This window comes from Coenobita brevimanus, chromosome 71 (assembly GCF_032717465.1).
Source record: "Coenobita brevimanus isolate Jiangsu-jjx chromosome 71, ASM3271746v2, whole genome shotgun sequence".
Taxonomy (NCBI): domain Eukaryota; kingdom Metazoa; phylum Arthropoda; class Malacostraca; order Decapoda; family Coenobitidae; genus Coenobita; species Coenobita brevimanus.
In genome coordinates, this window is record NC_137024.1 from 29,251,324 (window position 1) to 29,277,923 (window position 26,600).

Genomic DNA, 26,600 nt, shown 5'->3' on the forward strand with positions numbered 1-26,600 from the left:
CTGGTCCAAGATAGTTTTTCACCAGAAAAGCACATTAACAAGATAGTTGGAGAGACTTATAAACTCGTGACTAACATAAGAGTAGCATTTCATTATATGGATGAGGAGTTAATGATAAAATTGATAGTGGCCATGATCCCCCCCAGGTTAGAATATGCAGCGGTAGTGTGGTCCCCACACAAAAAGAAAGATATAAACAAGATTGAGAGAATACAAAGAACAGCAACCAAGATGGTCCCCAGTCTGACAGACCTGTCATACAGAGAGAGGCTGGAAAAACTGGATTTGCCTTCCTTAGAGGAAAGGAGAAAGAGGGGAGACATGATTGCAGTGTTCAGGACCATGGTGGGAGTAGATAAAATTGACAAAGAAGATTTTTTTGTATGGGATAAGAGAGCAACGAGAGGACACGGAATGAATTTGAAAAAGTCAAGCTGCTTGAAGGATATCAAGAAATATAGCTTTCCTTACAGAAGTATAGACTTATGGAATAGCCTGGACAAAGAGATCGTCCAGTCTAAAAAACTTAAACGAGTTTATAGCTAAATTCGACTTATTGAGAAACAGCGACGGAAACCCACGAGCATAGTACATTCTGTGTATATCACAATTAGGTATATTAGGTAAAGACTTAAATATTTGGAACGACTTAGACATTCATGTGTGTAAAGGTAGACTTGATAAATGTGGATTTGGAGACAGGACAATACGATCATTGCTCAATTCCTGTATACTACAAATTGGTAAATACACACACACACACACACACACACACACACACACACACACACTAAAAAGAGAAAAGAGCTTGACTTCTCTCGAATGCAGTCATCAAGTCCCTCTTATTTTTCTATCATGCTGATCTGTATATCTCTGACTTTTTTTTTTTTTGTTTTTTTTTTTTTTTTTTTTGTACTATTTTAAGCAAAAGTTTCCCATCAATCCCCTACCTCCCTTTTGCCATGTTATCCATAATTCTCATTCTCCATGATCATTAGTACTATTTCTGTTCACTGTGATATTGTTGTGTATAACTTTTGCATCCAGTTCATCCATGTACTGTTGCAAGTAAAAGTTTACCAACACTCCCCAACCTTCTTTGTATCTGGTTTTTAAATTTTCCCATTCTCCCCCTAGAACATGATACAGTAGTTTTCTTCCTTCTTAAACTGATGTTGTAACTTCTTGTTGCAGTCACATAAAGGTATTTCATGTAATGCCCTCCGTTGCCACAGCCAGCAGGACAGTGTCAGTAAAACTCTTCATCTCATATTCTTATGTTTTGTGTGTCTTATTGCTATTGTATAAAAATACTTCATGGAACACTTACCTTATCCTATTCTTAGATGGGAAAAAGAGTTCTGGATGATGGTGATGATGATGATCCTGTGTCATCATAATCAGCAGGGAAATGTGGACTGACTTTTTATCATGATAGAGCTTGCTGCTTTTATCTCATTCATTAAATCTTTGATTTACCTACTTCTTTGCTTCTTAACCTTTGGCTGTTTTCTCCCCAACAGAAGCGTCTAGAGCTTACTAGTGGTGATGAGGGTGTGCCCAATGTCAGAGTGCTGGTACAGGAACTGCTTATGTCTCTCTTCATTAGTGTTTACAATCACGAGGAGGAATATGGACGCTACACAGCAGAGTCTTTTATGGAACTTCCTGACTATGATGAGGTTAGAGCCCTTAATCTTGTAATGAACTGAAGAATAAGTCTTGTATAATCATTTATAAAAAGATTGGCAATAATGAAAAGTTGTAAGAGACAGAGATGGAGCTCCCTTGGGAATGAATAGTAAATATTGCTTCAGTTGAAATATGCTGAGATTCAAAAAACAAAACTGATATTCATGAAGGAGTGAAAAAAGTTGAATTCTTCATGAAGCTTTTGATGTTGGCTTCAGTGATGGAAAATGAAAGGCTATATAATTTGTCCTGGAAGAGTGCTGGTAGTAATCAACTTTCAAGGAATGTTTGTAAGAAATGTATATGTGAGAGGTGCAGTGATTTCAAAAGTAAGGTGCAAGATGTGGTTGAATTTGAATGCATATTGTGCAAGAATGAACTTGAGGAAAGGGCTAGATGCAAGACAAGATGAATATAGCCTTGGCAAGTGTATCTTTGGATTGTGTAGAAGTCTTTTATGTGGATGATATGATTTGTTCATTGTAAGAGCATTATCACTTGCATTAAAAGTTAGAAACTGATTGAAGTTACATTCATACGGTATTTGTATTTATATAGAATTTCACCATTCAGAATTAAAGACAAATATATATTACAGTACTTGGTTGGTGTCATTAATAGTGTGTATTGCATCAGCTGTTCACTTTGTCAAGGAAGCTGCCTCACCTGGGTCAGGTACTGTATATGTATACAGTGTTCCCCCAGTTATCTAGACATTCATTATCCGGACGCTGGGTCTTGGCTTTGTTAAACCATTATCCGAATTTATTTGCTATTATCCGGACGTAAAAGTGCCCGAGAACTTCGGCCGGCCGGCTCCAGTCATTCGGTATCGTGGCCGCTGGGCTCGAGCCATGAGAGGGAAGTATTCTGTAACCCATAACCAGAGCTGAAATGTCTGCCTGCCCCTGTACTGAATGGTCAAAATTGCACACTTGTCCTGTCACTCCCAACCAACCTCCAGCACTCAAGTAATACGACTGTAACCTGCAAGTGGTGTCAGAATGTCCGTGTGCATTCCCCACCGAATGTCCAATATCGTGTGGCCACAGGAGCTAAATCTTTCCCAGCAGCCAGCTCCATCGAACACAGACCTCAAGCCACGAGTACCTGTTCAGCGAGAGTGGCCATCCTCTTTTCTATTGAAGGTCGAAAGTCTCCTGGCCATGGTTGTGTTGTGTTTCCACATGGCCACTCAATGTCTAACAGACCACAAGTTGTGAGTAAATGTACAGCAAAAGCACCCATCCACCTGTTCACAGGAGAAGAATCTTGCTCACAGCCTCGCCTCTCCTTCCCCCCCTCCCGTCCCTCCTCCATACCCTCCCTCCCTCCCCCTCACTCCCTCAGCCCTTACTCTCTTCCGTGGTGATAGCATTGACTCGTGAGTTTTTAAGGTTTTTTGCAATTTATTCGACTACTATTGGTCATATAGAAATTCCGCGGTGACCACAAGGAAGCTAATGAAATTCCGCATCTAGACATATGCTTAACTCTTGGAAGATGCTGGCAAAATTTTGAATTAGGATGGTGGGAAGTTATATGAAGGTAAGTTTTACTCTTGAACACATTATTCTATCTATCTATCTATCTATTGCCAGATGCTTTAATCCTATACAGGGTGGCCACAAACAAATCGCCTCCATGTTGCTCTGTCTCCTGCTATTTCACTGCCCTTCTCCCAGCTCACACCCCCCCCTTTCTCATATACCTCTCCACTCCATCCTTCCATTTCATCCTTGGCCTCCACCTCCCGCACTCCTCCTCCACCTCACTCACATACACTCTCCTCGTCAGTCTCTCACTCTCCATCCTCTCCACATGGCCAAACCACCTCAATGTGTTTCTCCTAACGCTTCCTATCACATCCACACCACAACACTCATTCACATCCTCATTTGTCAGTCTCTCTCCATGTGACTCCACATGCTCCCTCTAAATAACTCATTTCCATTGCCCTTACTCTTAACTTCTGTCTCTCCAACAAGGTCCAGGCTTCACTTCCGTATGTTAGAGTTGGTATCACAATACTGTCATGTAGTAACTTTTTCATTTCCATGCTCACATCCTTGTTTCATATCATTGCTTTCAAGGAACCAGCAACCTTTCTTCCTTGTTGTACCCTTTCAAGCACTTCACCCTCTAAAATTCCATCCTTACTCATCACACTACCCAAGTACTTAAATGCACTCACATTTTCCATTTCCTCATCCAACCTCACTGTACATTCACTGACATCATTTGTCTCGAAGACCATAACTTTACTCTTCCCTACATTCACCTTTAGATTCTGTTTCTTACACACTCTCCCAAACTCATCCACCAAGCCTTGGAGCTCCCCTTCGTCCTCACTTAACAACACAGTATCATCTGCAAACAACAGTACAGGGAGTTCCTAAAACCTCCCTGTTCTTCTCCAGCTGATTTCTCAGTTATTTCCTTAACTCTGTCAATAAGTGTCCTACTGTATACTTTTCCTATTACAGTAAGAAGACAAATGCCCCTGTGATTACCACACACTTCTTTTTCCCCTTTTCCTTTGTACAGGGGAATAATTATATGTGACTTCCAATCCTCCGGGACTCTGCCTTCCTCCCAGGCTAATCTGCATATCTTCTACATCCATTCTACTACTATCTTTCACCCATGCTTCAGCATTTCACCACACACTCCATCAATTCCTGGGGCTTTCCCCATTTTGACTTTCTTCATTGCTTCCACGACTTCCATCCTACTGATTTCTTCCTCTCTCCTCGCATCCTTCCTTCTCCCAGCCATTCCCCAGCCACTTATACTGCATTATTTTCATTCTCTATGTTCAACAATTCCTTAAAGAGTTCTCTCCATCTGCTCTCTTTTTCTCCCTTCTCCACTAGTAATCTACCATTTTTATCTGTCACTCCCCAGCTAACATCTTTGACATCCTGTCCAACTCTCTGTACCTCTTTCCATAACATTTTCTTTCATTCCCTCCACTTTACACTCAAGTTCCTTCCAAATTCCTCATCCACATTCTTCTTACTCTCTCTTACTAATCTTTTCACTTCTCTCTTCATCTCTACATATAACTTTCTCCTGTCTTTCAACTTTTCCATGCCCCTGTTTCTCATCCACTCACTATATGCTTTCTTTGTTTGTGCCACACCCTTTCTCACCTCTTCATTCCACCATGCTGTTCCATGCACCCCCTTTCGTCTTCTCTTCACCCCACACACCATCTCACATGCTGCACAGATTTCTTCTGTGAATATCTTGCACACACCTTCCACGTCCCCCATCTGCTCCAATCCATATTTACCCAGTCGTACCTCCACGTCTCTCCTATATTCTGCCTTTTTCTTATCCTCTTGTAGCCTTTTCACCCTCCTTGCATATACTACTTCCTCCAGTCCTTCCCCTCTATTTCTTCATTTCACTTGGCCCTTGATTCTGATCACCACCAAGTGGTGGTCAGAAAGTCCACTCCCCCAACCCCAGTATACTCTAGCATCTATTACACATTTTCACATCCTTTCATCCACACACACACAATCAGTCGTTGCCTTCCATTCATTCAGTTCACCCACCCTTCTCATCACTCACCACATATACCTGCCTTCCAAATATTGGCAGTGTTTTACAGTTATACTGCCATATTCAGACATCAAAACACACATAAGAATATCCATATTAATGCTAAATACGAAGAAAACAGTGCATAAGCTACAAAAATCCACAAAAAACCTGAAGGCAGTTAGAAAATCATTTATCTTTGTGTGACAAGGGTGATAGCTGCTCTCGGGGTACACACGCAAAAAAAAATCATCTGCCAAATATACCACTGGAAATTGGTTACATTGGTATAAATGGTATACCATTATCTTCATTGGTGTTTATACTATAAGCTAATAGAAATGCAGAGAACTGATGAGTAAAATAAGAAAACTGCATAAAAATAATTGTTGTCCAAGAGTAAAACTTATCTTCATATAACTTCCCACCATCCTGGTGCAAAATTTTGCCCTTACCTCGCAAAAGCTAAGCATATGTTTAGGTGCAGAATTTCATGAGCTTTCTTGTGGTTTTCATGGAAATTTGATACGACCAATTGTATTCAAATAAATTGCAAAAAGAATTAAAAACTCATGGGTCAGTGCTTTTAGCATAAGGAGAGGAGGGACTGAGGGATGAGAAGGGAGCTGGTAAGCAGAGCTAGCAAGGCTTGTCGTAAAAGGCGACTAAAAGGGTTGGCGGAGGGTTAGTGCCCCTCCCCGGAAAACAACTAACTAAAAAAACAAACAATAAGCCTCGGACAAGGACTGACCAAACGATGACGACCAAGGACCGGACAAAGGACGTGGTAATTGGAACTTGGAATGTAAGGGGAGCGAATGATGAGGTGAAAGAGAGAGAGATTGTCCAGGTGCTTGAGGGTGCGAAAGTGGATGTATGTGGAATAACTGAAACAAAATGGAGAGGAGAAAGTGTGAGAGAATGGGAGAATGGATGGGGTATATGTGCAGGAGTAGGTGAGAATGAGAGGGCAAAGGAAGGAGTATGTATAGTTGTGAGTAAAAGATGGAAGAGGAGCTTAAGACAGTATGGATCAGTTGGGTCAAGGATTGTGTGGGTAAAGTTGAAAGTTGGAATACAAATGTGGGCGATTGTGTGTGTGTATGCACCAACGCAAAATCGTTATAGAAGAGTGAGAGAAGAGTTCTGGACAAATGTAGAAGTGTGCATGGAAAAGTTTGGAAGGAATGATAGAGTGTTTTTGATTGGTGATATGAATGGTAAAGTTGGGAATGTGAAAGTGGATGGAATAGTTGGTGAGTGGGGTGTGCCTGCTGAGATAGATGAGAATGGGAGTGCGTTAGTGGACATTTGTGCTGGGAGGGGGTTGGTGATAGCCAATACCCTCTTCAGGCATAAAATGATCCACAGGTATACATGGCGAGTGATGAGAAGGGTGGGTGGTGAACTGAATGAAAGGAAGGCAATGATTGATTATGTGAGTGTGGATGAAAGGATGCAAAGATGTGTAAAGGATGCAAGAGTGTATAGAGGTTGGGGGAGTGGACTTTCTGACCACTACTTGGTGGTGGCCAGAATTAGAATGCAAGTAAGATGGAGGAATAGAAGAAGGGAAAGACGAGAGGAAGGAGTAGTTGCAAGGAGAGTGGAAAGGTTACAAGAGGATGAGAAAAAGACAGAGTATAAGAGAGAAGTGGAGGAACGATTGGGCAAATATGAATTGGTGCAGATGGGAGACGTGGAAGGTGTGTGTAAGATATTTACAGAAGAAATATGTGCAGCATGTGATGTGGTGTGTGGAAGGAAGAGAAGACGGAGGGGGGTGCAAGGAACAGCATGGTGGACTGAAGAGGTGAAACAGGCTGTGGCACAAAAGAAGAAAGCATACAATGAATGGATGAGAAATAGGGGCGTGAAAGAAGATGAGAGACGGAAGAGAGAGTTATATGTAGAATGAAAGGGAGAGGTGAAAAGATTAGTAAGAGAGAGTAAGAAGAGAGTAGATGAGGAATTTGGAAGGAATTTGAGTGTAAAGTGGAGGGACTGTAAGAAAATGTTCTGGAAAGAGATGAAAAGAGTAAGACAGGGTGGAAGTGAAGTTAGCAGGGGAGTGAAAGATAAAAATGGTAGATTACTTGTGGAGAAGGGAGAAAAAGTGAGCAGATGGAGAGAACACTTTAAGGATGGAAGTAATGCGAGAATAAGTGGCTGGGGAATGGCTGGGAGAAGGAGGGAGGTGAGAAGACAGGAAGAAATCAGTAGGATAGAAGTTGTGGAAGCAATGAAGAAAGTTAAATCGGGGAAAGCCCCAGGAATTGATGGAGTGTGTGGTGAAATGCTGAAGCATGGGGGAGAGATAGTAGTAGAATGGATGTGGAAGATGTGCAGATTGGCCTGGGAGGAAGGTAGAGTCCCGGAGGACTGGAAGTCAGGTATAATTATTCCCTTGTACAAAGGAAAAGGGGAAAAAGAAGTGTGTGGTAATCATAGGGGCATTTGTCTTCTTAGTATAATAGGAAAAGTGTATGGTAGGATACTTATAGACAGAGTTAGAGAAAGAACAGAGAAATTCGTTGGAGAAGAACAGGTAGGCTTTAGGAAGAGAAGGGGTTGTGTAGATCAGATATTCATTCTTAGATCTTTAGTGGAAAAGTTTCTAGAGAAGGGAAAGAAGTTGTATGCGGCTTTCATGGATTTGGAGAAAGCATATGACAGGGTGGATAGACAAGGATTGTGGAAAGTGTTAAGAATATATGGAGTAGATGGGAGGTTGTTGAATGCTGTGAAGAGTATGTACGATGGTGCGAAGGCTGCAGTGCGTGTGGATGGTGAACTAAGTGAATTTTTCTCTTTGAAAGTTGGTTTGAAACAGGGATGTGTCATGTCTCCATGGTTGTTCAAACTGTACATGGATGGGGTAATAAAAGAGGTACAAGGTAGGGTAGTGGATGTTGGAGTGGCCCTGGTGAGAGAGGATAGTGTTTGGAAACTCCTTGTACTGTTGTTTGCAGATGATACTGTGTTGTTGAGTGAAGACGAAGGGGAGCTGCAAGGCTTGGTGGATGAGTTTGAGAGAGTGTGTAAGAAACGGAATCTAAAGGTGAATGTAGGGAAGAGTAAAGTGATGGTCTTTGAGAGAGGTGAAGTTAGTGAATGTACAGCGAGGTTGGATAGTGAGGAATTGGAAAATGTGAGTACGTTTAAGTACTTGGGTAGTGTGTTCAGTAAGGATGGAGTTTTTTTTTTTTTTTTTTTTTTTTTTTAATGTGTGTCCGACTCTGGGCAAAGGCTCAGGGCCTATTTCTTGGGGGCAGTTGCCTATCCCAAGGCCCAGTAGTCCTCCTACACCTCCACATGTCACCACTTCGGCGCTAACACCCACCGTCCATATTGAATACATGCTAGGGCTGTCTCATACAGGACTGGTGTATTGGTATTAGCGGGGGTATTTTTACGACATGTCGGCGGGTCATCTGGTAGATCAGGAAAGTCTGCTTTTAGGAAATTCAAATCCTTAAACTGTTCCCTGCCCCAGCCGGGATTCGATCCTGGGTCCATTAGGACCGCAAGCCGCCTCTCTACCGATTCAGCTTGAAAGGGTACTGCATGGAAGAAAGGTTGCTGGTTCTTTGAAAGCAGTGATAAGAAACAGGGAAGTGAGCATGGAAGTGAACAAGTTACTACATGACAGTATTGTGATACCAACTCTAACGTACAGAAGTGAAACTTGGACATTGTTGGAAGGACACAAGTCAAGAGTGAGAGCAGTGGAAATGAGTTATTTAAGAGGATCCTGTGGAGTCACGTGGAGAGACGGGCTGACGAATGAGGATATAAAGGAGCGTTGTGGTGTTGATGTGGATGTGATAGGAAGCGTTATGAGGAACACACTGAGGTGGTTTGGCCATGTGGAGAGGATGGAGGGTGATAGACTGACGAAGAGAGTGTATGTGAGTGAGGTGGAGGGGGGAAGAGGGAGGGGGAGGCTGAGGATGAGATGGAGGGATGGGGTGGAGAGATATATGAGAGAGGGGGGTGTGAGTTTGGAGCAGGGCAGTGAAATGGCGGGGGACAGGGCGACTTGGAGGTGATTTGTTTGTGGCCACCCCGAACAGGATTGAGGCGTCTGGCAATAGATAGATAGGGATAGATAAACAACCAAACACCATTTCACAGTAAAGTGTGGCTTGGGATAGGATGCGGAATCAGACATTATTTTTTAATAAAAACCTAGGGTAAAGGGAAGGCGATAGAGAAATATGAATCTTGGGGAAATATTTACCTTCTTGTTATACTTTAATGTAATCAATACTGTTTTATTAAGGTGTATAATGTACACCTGGGGGTAGAGGGGGTTTCAAGAATGCTTCCCCAGTATCTCTGCTTGTCGTACGAGGCGACTAAAAGGGTTGGTGGTGGGTTAGTGCCCCACCCCGTAAAAAGAACTAACTAAAAAAGCGAATAAAGCGCCTCGGACCCGGACGGACCATATGTTGACAACTAAGGAACGGACAAAAGACATTCTTAGGGTGGGAACGTGGAATGTGAGAGGAGTGAATGATGAAGTGAAAGAGAGAGAGATTGTTCAGGTGCTTGAGGATGCAAAAGTGGATATATGTGGATTGACTGAAACTAAATGGAAAGGTGAAAGGGTGAGAGAATGGGAATATGGTTTAGGTATATGTGCGGGAGTCAATGAAAATGAGAGGGCAAGAGAGGGAGTATGTCTGATGATAAGCAAGAAGTGGAAGGAGAATATAAGAGAGTATGGAACAGTGGGTGCAAGGATTGCATGGGTGAGGATGAAAGTACAGTAGAACCTCTTTAGTCCGGACCCCTTTAATCCGGATTTCTGTGAATCCGGACAAAATTTAAAAATAAGAAGCTCCAAAAATATGTTGAAAGTAATTAAAAGCATTTCAGTATCGGCGCGGAAAGCGATCGTCATTCGTTTAGTCTCGGATCACGCTAGGTCGCTACATGGGCGCCTGTTTAAACACATGCTAGCATTCGTTCCATCAACTAGTTCACCAACCATTTATATTTTTACACTGTATTTCAAAAATTAATCCTCCTTACCATGCCCCTTAATGCAAGTGTAGCTTCTGTAATGAATAAAGGTGTTAAAAGGAGGAGTTTTCTAACACAAAAATGGGTCAGAATATTCTGCAGTGTTTAGTGATTACTGTAGGTTATTTTTTATACTTAAATGTGCTTTACTTGTACATCAAACATTAGCTTCTTGCCCATATGGGTGTTATCAATATGCCAAAAATGACAATGTATTTTTTGCCTACATAAGATTTATTTTTATTCCAAATATTACAGTTAATTAATTAATTAATTTTTTTTGCCTACATGGGCCTTAGTCACTTACTACAATTTAAAATGTAGGCTAGTGTCTTGTCATGGTCTTACCTGTAAATTATGCAATACAAAACTATCTTACATGATTAGTTTTGTTATTTTAGTACCGGTATCCTTTCATCTTTTGCAGTTACGTAGGGTTGACATATGCCACATATGTTAATAATTAACAAAGATACCATATGTAGATAGAGTTTGGTATGAACTGAAGATTACCCTGATGGTCCGGACAATCTGCTAATTCGGACAACCCTTCCCCCCATATAGTCCGAATGAGAGAGGTTCTACTGTAGGTATACAAGCGTGGGCGATTGTATGTGTGTATGCCCTGACAGAGGATCGAGTGGCAAGAGTGAAAAATGAGTTTTGAGCGAGTGTAGAAGCGTGTATGGGCAAGTTTGAGAGGAGCGAGAGAGTGCTGTTGATTGGAGACATGAATGGCAAAGTTGGGAATGTACGAGTGGATGGAGTGGTTGGTCAGTGGGGTGTGCCAGCTGATGTAGATGGGAATGGAAGTGCTTTGGTGGACATCTGTGCTGGAAAGGGGTTGGCAATAGCCAACACCTACTTTCGGCATAAGATAATCCACCGGTACACATGGAGAGTAATGAGGAGGATGGATGGTGAACTTGTTGAACGAAAGGCAATGATAGACTACGTGTGTGTGGATGAGCAAATGAGAAGACAAGTGTTGGATGCAAGAGTGTGGAGAGGGTGGGGGAATGGAGTCTCAGACCATCACTTAGTGATGGCCAAGGTAGAGCTGCAAAGAAAGTGGTTGAGGAAACGAATGGTAAGACAGGAGGAAGCAACTCCTGTGAGAAGAGTGGAGAAATTGCAAGATAGTGAGAAAATTACAGAGTATAAGAGCATAGTGGAAGAAAGATTGGGAAGGTATGAGCTAGAGCAGATGGAATGGGTGGAAGACGTATGTATGATATTCACGGAAGAGATAGGCGCAGCGTGTGAGGCGGTTTGTGGAGTGAGGAGGAGATGCAAGGGTGTACAAGGGACAGCATGGTGGAATGATGAGGTGAAACGAGCTGTGGACCAAAAGAAGAAGGCATATAGTGAATCGTTAGCGAGTAGAGGTAGGGGAGAAGATGAGAGAGAGAAGAGAGAGGTATATGTGAGCAGGAGAAGGGAGGTTAAGAGACTTGTGAAGGAGAGTAAAAAGAAAGTGGATGAAGAGTTTGGGAGGAATCTGAGTGTGAAATGGAGGGAGAGTAAGAAATTGTTTTGGAAGGAGGTAAAGAAAGTAAGGCAGTGTGAAAGGGGAAATAGTAGGGGAGTGAAAGATAGGAATAATAGATTGTTGGTGGAGAAGAGAGAGAAACTGAGGAGATGGAAGGAGCACTTTGAGGATTTGTTGAATGTAGAGAGTGAGAGCAGTGCGAGTATAAGTGGTTGGGGAATGGCTGGGAGAAGAAGAGATGAGAGGAGGGAGGAAGAGATCAGTAGGGCGGAAGTAGTGGAAGTGATGAAGAAGATTAAGTTGGGAAAGGCCCCAGGAATTGATGGAGTGTGTGGTGAAATGCTTAGGTATGGGGGTGAGATTGTTGTGGAGTGGATATGGAAGTTGTGTAGATTGGCTTGGGAAGAGGGAAGGGTTCCAGAGGACTGGAAATCAGGTATAATTTTTCCTTTATACAAAGGAAAAGGGGAGAGAGAAGTATGTGGTAACCATAGGGGTATTTGCCTACTTAATGTGATTGGTAAAATATATGGTAGAATACTCATAGATAGGGTTAGTCATATGACAGAGGAGCTAGTTGGAGAAGAACAAGGGGGTTCGGAAGGGAAAAGGGTGTGTAGATCAGATATTTGTTCTAAGATGTTTAGTGGAGAAGTATCTAGAGAAGGGAAAGAAAGTGTATGTTGCCTTCATGGACTTGGAGAAAGCTTATGACAGAATAGATAGGCAAGGTATGTGGAAGGTATTAAGAATATATGGAGTGGAGGTGAAATTGTTGAGTGCTGTGAAGAGTATGTACGAGGGAGCTAGTGCTGCGTTGCGAGTGGATGGTGAGCTGAGTGAGTTCTTTGATCTCAATGTGGGACTGAAACAGGGTTGTGTGATGTCTCCATGGCTGTTTAATATATACATGGATGGGGTTGTAAAGGAGGTGCAGGGTAGGGCAGTGGATGTGGGGGTGGCTCTAATGAATGAGGGTGAGATTTGGAAGCTTCCGGTGTTGCTGTTTGCTGATGATACAGTACTGTTGAGTGAAGATGAATGGGAGTTGCAAGGTTTGGTAAATGAATTTGGGACTGTGTGTAGGGGGAGGAATCTGAAAGTTAATATAAACAAAAGTAAAGTTATGGTGTTTGACAAGAATGAAGCCACAGAGTGTGCAGTGAGGTTGGATGGTGAGGATATGGAGAATGTGAGTGCATTCAAGTACTTGGGTAGTGTGATGAGTAAGGATGGAACTTTGGGGGATGAAGTGCGTGAAAGGGTACAGCAGGGAAGGAAGGTTGTTGGTACACTGAAAGCAGTGATGAGAAATAGGGAGGTGAGTATGGAAGTTAAGAAGTCACTGCATGATAGTATTGTGATCCCTACCCTGACGTATGGAAGTGAGGCATGGACCTTGCAAGAGGGGAACAAGTCAAGAGTGAGAGCAGTGGAAATGAATTACTTGAGAGGGGCATGTGGAGTTACGTGGAGGGACAGGTTGACGAATGAAGAAGTGAAGGAATGCTGTGGGGTGGATGTGGATGTGGTTGAGAAGATTAGGAGAAATACACTGAGGTGGTTTGGACATGTGAAGAGAATGGAGAATGAAAGACTGACTAAGAGGATGTATGTAGGTGAGGTGGAGGGAGGGAGAGGGAGAGGTAGACCGAGGATGAGGTGGAGGGATGGAATTGAGAGGTATATGAGGGAGGGGGGGGTGAGTTGGGGGGAGGGTAGTCAAATGGTGGGTGACAGAGCGACTTGGAGGCGTTTTGTCTGCGGCCACCCTTTGCGGGATTAGGGCATCGGGCTATAGATAGATAGTTAGATAATGTACATGGTACAGTTATGATGCTTTTATTCGTGTATAAATCCCAGTTGTCTGTGGGGTTTGGCATCTCTATTTTATGCTGACCCAGCGCCACACCCAGAGGGGATGCCGGCCAGCTAGAGCAGAATGCACGAATCAGAACGAGAGGGACGCATTATCTCTGAGCTCTCCGTGTCAGTTGTATCTTTCTGTGGCCAATAAACAGAGATTTAATCTGCTCAGTTTCAGTTCACCTGCACGTGCTACCTCTAAATTCCTTCAACAGGATTATACTCCGATTCTCACCATCTCCAGTGTGTGAGAAGACGTTTTGGTGGTGTGTGTTAGCCGGAAGTGACCTCGACCAGGCACAACGTTACCTTGCTTGGAACAGAGAGATCACGCCTAAGCTGATATAATTGGTGATCAGCTGTGAGGTTCCAAGCTGATATAATAGTGACCTGAGGAATCAATACAGCCGAGACAAGGGTATGAAGGAGGGACTAGAAGGGCGAAGTGAGGCTGTGGGCAGCATTTTCACCCTTCTGTTACACGGCAGATGGGTACTTTCACTTGTGGCTTGCGGTCTGTGTTGCATGCGCAGTGGCAGTTGGGAAAGACTAATCCCAGTGGCTGCATGACTTTGGGCATTTGGTGGGGATGCATTCGGGCATTTTGACACCACTTGTTGGTTACGATTGATATTACAGTCAAACCTCACTGTATGGGACTAATTGGGGCACAAGCCAGTCCGAAAAAAACGAAAGTCCGATAAAAGCGACATCTGGACTCCCCCCTGAACTTCCTCCTCCTTTCTTATGCAAAGAGACGCACTTGTCATTCATGCATTTATTCTACAGTAAACAACCCCCCCCGCACTGGGCACTTCCATTTTCCTTCACATATTTTTTTGTATTCGTCATCACCTTCACTTTCATATTCAGTACCTTGCTCACTTTCACATTCACCCTCACCTTCACACTTTCACTATCACTCATACTGGTTTTCCATTTTACCTTCACTTGCAATTTTACCGTCTTACTTTCATGTTTACCTTTAGAATTACTTTCACTCACCTTCACTTTCACCCTCCCTTCTTTTACTTTGACATTCCCCTTCACCTTCACTCACCTTTACCTTCACTTTTATTCTCACCTCTTTCACTTTCACCATCTTCACTTTCACTTTCACCATCTTCATTTTCACCTTCACTTTCATCTTAACCATCACTTTCACATTCACCTTCACTTTCACCTTCATTTTCACCCTCACTTTCACCTTCATTTTCACCCTCACTTTCACCTTCACCTTCACTTTCACTTTTGACTTCACTTTGATCTTCACTTTCACCTTTACTTTCACCTTCACTTTCATTTTCATCTTCACTTTTACCTTCACCTTCACTTTCACTTTCACAATCACTTTCACATTCCACCATCGCTTCTGACTTCACTTTCGTCTTCACTTCCATCTTCCACCATCACTTTTGACTTCACTTTCACCTTCACTTTCACCATTTTCACATTCACCTATACTTTCACCTTCACACTACCTTCACTGACCTTCACTTTACATTCACTATCACATTCCCTTTTGCCTCTCTCTCCTGGAGAGAGGGAGGGAGGGAGGAAATATAGAAGGAGAGAGAGAGAGAGAGAGAGGAGGGACCAAGGTTATGCCTATCTCTCTCATTTATGGGAAAGGGGATGCCACTTGTCATTCCTGTATTTATTTATTCTCTCTCTCTCTCTCTCTCTCTCTCTCCCTTCCATCTCGGGGAGGAAGGGAAGGAATGGAGGAGGAGAGAGAGGCAGGAGGGACTAATGTTATGGTATCTCCTCCGTTTGTTTGTTTATTCATTTATTCCAAGAGGTGGACTGCTTCTGGCTTTATTGGACTCTTTCTGATGCATAAGAAATTTGTCCAGTTGGCTCCTCGAGTCCGATAAAAGCGAATTCCGCTGTATTGAAGTCCATCATATCGAGGTTTTACTGTACTCAGATGTTGGAAGTTTGTAGGGAATGATCAGGCTGGCACGCGATTTTGACCATTCAGTACAGGGGCAGACGGACATTTTAGCTCAGGTTGTGGGTTACGACCTATTTCCCACACATGGCTAGAGCCCAGCAGCCACAATACCAATTGTTTGAACTTGTCAGCTGGCCAGCCAAAGTTCTTGGGGATTTTTATGTTCAGATAATTACAAGTAAATTCGAACAGTGGTTTAATAGAGCCATGGTCCAGTATCCAGATAATGAATAGGTCCAGATACTGCACGTCGGAATAAGTGAGGGATTACTGTTCTTAGATTCTCTCTTTCTTTCAAGTTACATTCATTGAATAGGTTCATCGTGCATTATTCTATTTATTCACAACTATTTTAGCCATTTATAAGGCATTTAGGTAGAGAAAATAACGATATACAATAATACCCCAATATACAATACCCTTGGATGTGATACCGCGGCTTAGCGATGGGGATAGAAATTGTGCCAGGCCCCAATACCCAATGGGCGAGCCCTGGTTTAACAATGGGCCTCCTGATGTCGCACCCACAGACGACGGGCTGAAATTTTGAATCACGCGCATTCCTGCGGCCAGCTGAGCCTGCCCGTCTCCCAAGATGCGCGGAAACACTTGTGCAGGCCCCTTAGCTATCACTTACCCTGCATTCACCCATATCACTCTTCTCACACCGGCCATCTCAGAGTGAGGATCTCCCTTACATTCGCCCACCACACATCATGTTGCACCATCAGCATTATGCAAGTTGCTATTGTAGGGCATCGTAACTGTGAGCAGTGCCGTGAGCAGAGCAGCCTGTGGAGTGCAATATTGTGTGATTTTGGGCCCAAATAAGTGAGGTAATGTCTGGTAAGGGTGCTGCATATGGTGGGGCAAGTGGTGGTGCTAGTGGAGGCCCTAGTGTGGTGGTAAGCTGCCTGCTAGTGGTGGTGCTGGTGATGTTCCGGCTAAGACTGTGTCACTGGAGGTGAAATTGGATATCCTTAACCTCTAAAAGACAGATGTCCGCATATTCTGTGCAAGGTTACTAGGGCCAAAAAGACGGGCGTCCGCATATGCAATGACATCCCCCTACCTCCCAAACTCACCCCACCCCACCCACCACACCCACACACCACCCGCCACCCACCCCCACCCTCACCCCCCATCCCAACCTCCCACTCTCCCTCCACCATCCCCCACCACCCCACCCCCAAACCCCCACTGCCCCTCAGTTCCTCCCACCATCCCCCCAATATCCCCACTGCCCCCTACCATCCCTAAAATCCACCCTCCCACCATCCCTACCCTCCTCAACCCCACTCCCATCTCCCACACCTCCCACAACCACTCCCCCATCACTCCCCACTTCCCCCACCATCCCCCCACCACCCCCTATCCCCCATCCCCTACTGCCCATCCCCACCCCCAACACCCTCCTCCATCCCCACCCCCACACCCTCCTCCATCCCCATCCCCACACCCTCCACACCCCAAACCCCAACACCCCCAAACAACCCCACCCCTTCAACCCCTACTGCCACCCCCACCCTTTTCCCCCCACCCCCACCCTCACCGTACACCCCATCCCCATCCCCTACCTCCCCCAAGCACCCAGTCCCTATCCCCACACCACTCCACATCCCCCACACCCCCCACACCTCTCCCCCACAAATTCCCCACCATAACGCACCTGCCGATTATGCCTGTCCTGAGCGTGTCAAAACATTCTGATGCCCGTCTTTTAGGGGTTAAGCAGCATGACAGAGGCGAAGGTGCGTGCGCCTGGACTCCCCACCTGGCCCAGTTGACTGTCTCCACCATCATAAAGAAGAAGGAGGCCATTTACCCTTTAACCGCGGGTGTCATCCCAGAATGACATTGCAAAAACTGGACCAAACCGCGGGGGTCATTCTCGAATGTTTGTGAATATTTTGAATACCGCGCGTTTTTTCCGTGCGCCAATTGTTTCAAGGGAGAGTAGCTATTAAGTTCTTTCACTCCAGCCGACCCCCACCTCCCTCCTTCCACCCCCCGGGCCCCCACCTCCCACCCCCTGGGCCCCTCACCCCACCACTGACCAACACGCATCAGTATTTGTCCAGCTGTGTGAGTGACAACACCGCTGATGTGGCAGTGAAGTGCGGGCTATTACAGTGCCTTTTACCTGCCTCATTGAACACAGAGTGGGTGCTTATCGTATGTGCAGTGTTCATATATGTTTATAGTATTATTATCAGAATGAGGTTGGCATTTGGTAATGGTGTGTGAGTGAAAAATAGTGATTACAACACCGCTGATGTGGCATTGAAGTGTGGGCAATTACAGTGCCTTTTACCTGCCTTAGTGAACACAGAGTGGGTGTTTATCGTATGTGCAGTGTTCATATATGTTTATAGTATTATTATCAGAATGAGGTTGGCATTTGGTAATGGTGGGAAGCCATATGAAGGTAAGCTTTACTCCTGAACACTATATTCTAACTAAATTTCTGTACTTTTACTTATCAGTTTTATGTGTTTTTATTATTTTATAGTATAAACACCATCGAAGATGATGGTATACCATTTATACCAATATAACCAATTTCCAGTAAAGTGATGGTCTTTGAGAGAGGTGAAGTCAGTGAATATACAGCAAGGTTGGATGGTGAGGAATTGGAAAATGTGAGTACGTTTAAGTACTTGGGTAGTGTGATGAGTAAGGATGGAGGTTTGGAGGGTGAAGTGCTTGAAAGGGTACGGCAGGGAAGAAAGGTTGCTGGTTCCTTGAAAGCAGTGATAAGAAGCATGGAATTGAGCATGGAAGTGAAAAAGTTACTACATGACAGTATTGTGATACCAACTCTAACGTATGGAAGTGGAGCTTGGACGTTGCTGGAAGGACACAAGTCAAGAGTGAGAGCAGTGGAAATGAGTTATTTAAGAGGAGCCTGTGGAGTCACATGGAGAGACAGGCTGACAAATGAGGATGTAAAGGAGCGTTGTGGTATGGATGTGGATGTGATAGGAAGCTTTAGGAGGAATACACTGAGGTGGTTTGGCCATGTGGAGAGGATGGAGGGTGAAAGACTGACGAAGAGAGTGTATGTGAGTGAGGTGGAGGGGGGAAGAGGGAGGGGGAGGCCGAGGATGAGATGGAGGGATGGGGTGGAGAAGTATATGAGAGAGGGGGGTGTGAGTTGGGAGCGGGTCAGTGAAATGGCAGGGGACAGGGTGATGTGGAGGCGATTTGTTTGTGGCCACCCCGAACGGGATTGAGGCGTCTGGCAATAGATAGATAGTTAGATATTTCGCCATGGATTATTTTTTGAGCCGTGGGAACAGTCACTCATCACAGGTAACTGGTTTTCAAACTGTCTTCATTTTGTTTTTTGTTTTTTTGTTGTGTATGCATTGTTTTCTTGATGTTTAGCTTTAATATGGATAATCCTATGTGTGTTTTGATGTCTCAGTATGGCAGAATGCCTGGAAAACTGTGCCAGTGTTAGGAGGGGTACTGTACATAGCAGTAATGTATAGGTAGGGTGTTTTTTTTGTTTTCAGCATTTTTTTTTTTTTTTCATGGTTTTCTTGGTATTTACCATTACTTTGGATATTCTAATATGTGTTTTAATGCCTGTATATGACAGATTGACCTGAAAACAGTGCCAAATTAGGTTGGGTACTGTATATGCAGTAGTGTAAGGGTAGGGTTTTTTTTGGTTTTCATTTTGTGTGTGTGTGTGTGTGTGTGTGTGTGTGTTGAAAATTATTTTGGATAGTCTGTGTATGTACATACAGTAGTGAATAGGTAGGGTGTTTTTTGGTTTTCAGTGTTTTTTCTGCGTGGGTTTCATGGTGTGTAGAATTTACTTTGGATATTCTTATGTATGTTTTGAGGTCTAAATATGCCTGACTGACTGGAAAACTTTGCCAAATTAAGCAGAGATACTGTACAAATGGGTAAGGTATAGGTAGGGTCTGGGTATAGTAGGGGAATAGTGTTTGTTATCCGGATATTGCCACTGCCTGGACATGCCTCTGACTCTGTTATGTCCAGATAAATGAGTGATTACTGTAATAAAATACCTCTCAGTAATTAAAGGGTTAACTCTGGAGGTATTTAGATACCAGAGCATGTCTGTGAAGTATACAGTGAAGTTGCCTTGTTACAGGATTCGCCCCATTCACTCTTCCTTGGAACTCTGATTGATGGCCATGCATTGCTGGTACTTTGTCAGTTGTGCATGCATGTATATTATACCAAGCAAGTCCTTCAGCCTTTAAAAAATTTGAAACTTCATGGGAAGTGTCTTCATCTCTTGTAGTCTACTCCAAAGCATGACAGAACAAGATATCTATCTTCCTTGAAATCTCCATCGATGATGTATTGTACAAACACGAGGAGTCAGGCACAAGGAGCCACGTCTGTCGACTCATCAAGCTGGATTACAAATTTGTCTAAAGATGCTCCTTTTATTTCAGCTGTCGCTTGTTGTTTGATTTCTTCAGACATACCTAATATTTGTGAATGAGAGGAGTATTGATGTGACCTGCTCATCATCACATCCAATAACACAGCAGACTGTATGTTTACAGCAAGGGATAATAACTTCTCTGCAGTGCTGATTTTTCTTGTGCAGTCCTAAGTGATACTGTATACAATGCACGTAACCCAGATTCATATTGTTGACTGAACTGTCTTGAATGACCATAGAATGCTAGCTTCGGTCCCTTTTCCTTTTGAAGAAGGCAGCATTCATATTTTTCACCTTCAGGTGACGACGATTTAAATGGCTCTTGAGAAACTTTGGCTTCATGCACTCCAGTGATAAAATTTTGTGGCATATAACACACAGGAAATTTACACCTATTTTTGACAACATAAGTGAATCCATACTAAATAGCTTTCATCATATTGGCGTTTCATCACTGATGTGGCCATAATGGCATCTGGAATTGTAGTTAAGAAAATATAAAACCAAAGCCATACATAAAATCATTGACATTGACATGCAGTTATAATATCGCAACCATCATAAGATTACACAATAAAAATACCATCAGTTGCTAGTATTATCATCATCATCATCACATCACAGAGTAGAAACACCTTCAGGCAGTTATAATGGCTAAATTCAAACAGTCAAATGATTAATCAGGAAGTCAGGTAATCAATACCATCATGAGACTATGCAGTACAAACAACTTCAGGCATTCATCACAAAGTATAAACAATTTCAGGCAGTGATAGTAAAAAAAAAATAATAATAAAATAAAAGAAACAGCATAATTTTTTTTTTTTTTTTTTTTTTTTTTTTTCCCCTCAAGATTGTTCTTTCCAAGAAAATAAATAAATAAATAACAGAGAGCCAAATTCAAGATCCATTCATTTCAAGCTGCCCAAATACAGTGCATTTAAAAGACTGGAGATCACAGGCTGTAGGAAATACAGACAGACGAAGACAGTTCCAGCATTGACCAGTTGCATATATGAAGGACTGAGAGTAACAGTTAACTCATGCATAAGAGAGCTGGACAGGAAAAGGGTGAGAGGTTTCTGCTAGACAGGTGCTACACGCCCACTGTGGTGGGCAAGGGGTGCAAGCAGACAGTTCCGAGGAGCCATGACTATTGAATTAGTGATAGAAATGAGAAGAAGATGCAGCAGTGCAGCAAAGAGACAGGTTGAAGGAAGCTAGTAAGAGAAAGAGTGTTAATGAGGCAAAAAGTCTTTGATTCCACCTGTTTGAGAAGAGCTGTATGCAACAGTGCAGCAAAGAGGCAGGAGTTGAAGGGAGCCAGTAGGAGGAGGAGAGTTAATGAGACAAAAAGCCTTTGCTTCCACCTTGTTGAGAAGAGCTGTATGTAGAGAGCCATCCCACACATGAGAGTTGTACTCTACACAGGGGCAAATAAAAATCTTGTATGTAGCCAACAGCTGTGCAGGGGTAAAGAAGGCATGGATTTGGTATCGTTTCGTTTCGTTTTCGTTTCGTTTTTAAAGGCTCCAACATGTTTGCATGTGTCGGCCTTGGTCACCTAATGGCGGCTCACCACGCTGCATGATCCATTGCAGCCTCCCTGTTCAGTCCCTTAACCCAAAGGTCACACTTAATGACCTTGTCCCATGTCTTTCTCGGTCTACCCCTCATAACCCCACCCCCAATATTAACACTTCTCACCTTCCTCACCCAATTATCATCCCCCATCCTCTCCACATGTCCAAACCACCTCAATCTACCTCTCCTCATCACAACACCAATACACTCCAGTCCCATCCTACCTCTCAACTCTTCCATTGTAACCCAGCCCCTCCAGGCCTTGGACGCAGGGACGCACTGCACATCCACGTAATCATTGTCATTTCTGTACGTCTGAGCCAGCGAATATCTTCTTCCTTCACTGCCCAGGTCTCACTGCCATACAGCATTACACTCCTAACACATGCTGCATACAAAGACCCCTTAGCACGTAGGGAGAGCCCTCTCAATGTCAGGAGAGGCAGGAGCTCCCTGAACTTCTTCCAACCACTTCTCACCCTAGCCACAGAGCTAGCTCCAGCCCCACCTCAAGCACACAACATGTCTCCCAAATAACAAAACTCTTCCTAATCTAATCTCTTGTAGGCAGATTTTACAGGAGAGATAGTATGATCTTTCCGAGATAAATCCCAAAAGAATGAAACCCCAAGTATGTTTAATGATGATGCAGGATTGAGTTGGATATTGTTAAAAATTAGAGAATACTCCTGCAGAAGATTGTGATGGGCTGAAAGATGTAAGAACTGAGTTTTTGATTCATTAACAACGAGATTACTCTTACCCCAATCAGAGCTATAATGCAAGTTGGACATTAGGTGTGTGATAGCCTCATCCCTTGTTTGTTGAAGTAACTGTTGAGATGGATGCCTCATTAAGCAAATAGAAAGGTGAAGCTTGGTGTCATCAGCGTATGAGTGGACAGGGTTATACGTACAGCCTACAAGATCATTGGTGAATAGGAGGAAGAGAGTTGGTGATAGGAGAGAACCATGAGGAGCACCCTATTGATAGCTCTAGAGAAGAACGATGGCCATCTATTTTAGCCGCTATAGAACAACCAGAATGGAAGCTAGAGGTGAAGGCACAGATAGCATAAAAACTGTAAGAGGGCAATTTGGAAGATCAATTTCAGAATCAGTTGAAAGCTTTGGAGATGTCAAGTGCAATGACAAAGCTTTTGCCAAAGTCCCAAAAGGAGGATGACCAGTAGTCTGAAAGGAAGGTAAGATCACCAGTGGATCATCCCTGATGGAACCCATACTGGTGATCGAAAAGAAGGTTATGACAGGAAAGGTGCTTTAAAATTATTTAATTAAGAAGATATTCAAAAACTTTAGAAATACAGGATGTTAATGCAATTGGACAATAATTAGTGGGCTGGAAATGGTCACCCTTCTTTGTGACAGGCTGAGTGAGAGCAAATGACTAGCAAGAAGGAAAGGTACAAGACAGACAGAGGCGAAAGAGGTTACCAAGGCATGGATAAGCATGAATCACAGTTCATGAGGACAACAGGAGGTACCCCATCAGGCCCATATGCCTTGTTAGTATTGGTGCCAGTGATGGCAGAAAGTACATCACCTGAAGAAATATTATTGTCAGTCATATCATCACCCAGCCCTCGACATCTACAAGCTTATTATCCTGTTGTGGATGTAGGTGCATGAGGCCAGGCCATGTAGTTCAGACATTAAGGTGAGAGTGATCAGTTGCTTTCCTCATTAGCAGCACCACATGGACAGCAAACGCCAACTGCCCCTCAGAGGTAGACCATTATGGACCACATGTGGTTGGAGGACCCCACTCACAAGACCACCATGCATCTGAAAATTATGTGAGGTCCATGGGGCTCTTGAAATGCATCAGCACACAGCAAGAAGGCCCTTCCTTGATCTCCCTCCATGCAGCAAAAAAGTGTTCTATAAAGGGGTGGGCACTCAAGTGTGAGATGGGAATAAATATAATACAAGAGTACAGGTATACCCCGGTTTAACCCTTTAAACGCAGCCGTGAACAGTCGACCCCCCCCCCCGAGTGGCGGGGTTGTATCGCGGTGTGAGTACCTGTAGGAAAATATTAGCCAAAAATCAGAGATTAACCCTAGAACATTATACTTGGTATGGCAGATGGTACTTACATTCAGCTTTCTCCAGAGACATGTGTTGAGCCTTTATGGACTACCCAAGGACTTGTGGAGACTTGCAAAGTTGGGTAACCAAATCTTCACTTTCACACCTCCAACAACCCGGTTTCCCCTCTACCACAGCCTCATTCTGTCACAGTAAACTTTGTACTACAACGTAAAGGTAGTTTGGAATCCGTATTTGTACAATAAGCACTGAAAATAAGGCTAAAATCAACGGAGCGTACGGCCGACATGCAGCGTGGCGGTGGTCTTCCCGTCACTCAACAAACATTTCCATTTTCACAGCTAAAAACATGTATACTACATTATTTACAATCATATTACTTCCCAAAAGATCACCGCGGCGTGCTTTTTATTCTGCCTAACGCCCGTCACTTTATTCTCGTTCCTGTCGGCCGCTTGCACTGACTCGGAAGAGCTAGAACTCGCCATAATGTCACTTTGAAAGCCTGTGGTAAACTGACGCTAAACAGGGGCAAACCGTGCAAAAAAAAGCTAGTGTTACAAGTGGGGAAACAAGCGTTTCTTATTAGCATAAACTGCTTGTGAGAGGAGAGCGCAGATTTACAGTTCTGAGCAGTCAGAGCGCTGCCATGTATCACAGCCAGGCTGGCCGGGCAGTGGTGGTGGGGGGGAGGGGGAAAAACGCAATACTTGGCAACAACGGTCAGTAGTACAAAGATAAAGTATGCTAATTGTAGCTAAAGGGTGGTGGTACTGATAGACAATACCAGCTGGAGCCTGCTTGCCCGCGGTTATTCAAAATTTACTACAATCGCAAACGCGACGCTCCGTGTTTAAAGGGTTAACGATGCAATTAGTTAAGTAAAAACCTATCGTTAGGCGGGGTATCGTATCTCGGGGTGGATTTAACATGTCAAGTATAGGGATGCGTTTTTGAGGCTTGGGTTTCCCCCCCAAATGAGTCCAAAAATAAGTTTAAAGCCCATCTGAATGGCCTAATAGCTGTAAAAGAAGCTAACCAAAGCCTAACATCATTCGTTTCGTTTCATTTTTAAAGGCTCCAACATGCTTGCATGCTTCGGCCTTGGTCACCTAATGGCGGCTTTCCATGCTGCACGGTCCATTGCAGTCTCCCTGTTCAGTCCCTTAACCCTGAGGTCACACTTAATGACCTCATACCATGTCTTTCTCGGTCCACCCCTCATAACCCCACCCCCAATATTAACACTTCTCACCTTCCTCACCCAATTATCATCCTCCATCCTCTCCACATGTCCAAACCGTCTCAATCTACTTCTCATCACAACACCAATACACTCCAGTCCCATCCTACCTCTTAACTCTTCCATTGTAAACCCAGCCCCCCCCGGACCTTGCACGGAGGGACGCACTACACATCCACCTAATCATTGTCATTTCTGTACGTCTGAGCCGACGAATATCCTCCTCCTTTACTGCCCAGGTCTCACTACCATACAGCATTACACTCCTAACACATGCTGGATACAAAGACCCCTTAGCACATAGGGAGAGCCCTCTCAACGTCAGAAGAGGCAAGAGCTCCCTGAACTTCTTCCAACCGCTTCTCACCCTAGCCACAGAGCTAGCTCCAGCCCCACCTCCAGCACACAACATGTCTCCCAAATAACAAAACTCTTCCACACACTCAAGAGATTCACCAGCAAGTTCAATCCTTTCACGCCTGACAATATCCACCTGCTCTCCCCGCCACACCGTACACATAAAATCAGCATTATCTCGCAGTCTACCTCTGATACCACTACATCTCTTATGCACCCATTTATCACAAACACCGCACAGGATAGAATTACTTCCCATGCCTTTGTGGCAAACTGCTCATGGCCACTCTCCCTCGTCTTTGACAGTACCGCCACCAACCCTAGATATCATCACTTTTGTTTTATCTGCATTTACCCTTAAGCCCTTGTGCCCCATACCATCTCTCCACTTCCTAATCCTTTCCTCTGCCTCCCTTTCGTTCTCTGCAATCAACACCAAATCATAAGCATACAATATCTCCCACTGGAGTCCATTTCTAAAGTCACATGAGAGGGCTTCAGGTGCCGTGATAAACAACATGGGACTCAAAACTGACCCCTGATGCACACCAATGTTCACGGAAAACTCATCACTCAAATCTCCTTTCACTTTAACCTGGGTGCGAACACCCACATACATAACCTTAACCACCCTAACAAGCCACTTCTCCAAGCCAAGCTTTCTCAATACCCACTTCACCACCTCGCTAGGGACTCTGTCAAAGGCCTTTTCCAAATTAACAAAAACAAAATACGGATCCCTTTTCTTACCAATATATTTTTCCTGAAGCTGTCGAACAGTGAATATGGCATCAGTGGTCCCCCTACCTGGCATAAACCCAAACTGCATCTCATCAATATTCACTCTTTCTCTAATCATACCTTCTAAAACTCTCACCATTACCTTCATTATCTGATCCAAAAGCTTTATACCTTTATAAAATCCTCTTTCCAGGGCATCACCCTTCCCTTTATACACATTTACAATTACACTTTTCAGCCAATCTGGGACAACACACTCATGAATAATCATATTTATCAGGTCAGTGGCTAACCTCACCCCTGTATCTCCTGAGGCCGCAGCATTTCGGCAGTCAACCCAGACACACCTGCTGCCTTCCCCACCTTCATACTGCCTATTACCTCACTCACAGTAGCAGCATCAATCAAAGGCCAAGGGCCAAACACTGGATCTGCTGGCTCCAAACCTTCCCTGTCCCAGTCAAACTCCTCATTCAACTACCCGGTATAATAGTCTCTCCATGCATCGTTAATATCCTCACTGTTCACCACTACCCTTCCTTCATCATTCTTCACACACTCTGCTCACCTATAACATC

The 26,600-nt window shown here is 43.8% G+C and overlaps 1 protein-coding gene across 1 annotated transcript in view; it reads left to right on the plus strand.

Annotated features, from left to right (window-relative positions):
• polybromo (protein) overlaps positions 1-26,600 on the plus strand; it is a 740,816-nt gene that overhangs the window by 269,477 nt on the left and 444,739 nt on the right. Inside the window, exon 15 of the mRNA XM_080277986.1 lies at positions 1,524-1,682. Within this exon, the coding sequence (XP_080134112.1) occupies positions 1,524-1,682 (159 nt within the window). The remainder of the gene's footprint in view (positions 1-1,523; positions 1,683-26,600) is intronic.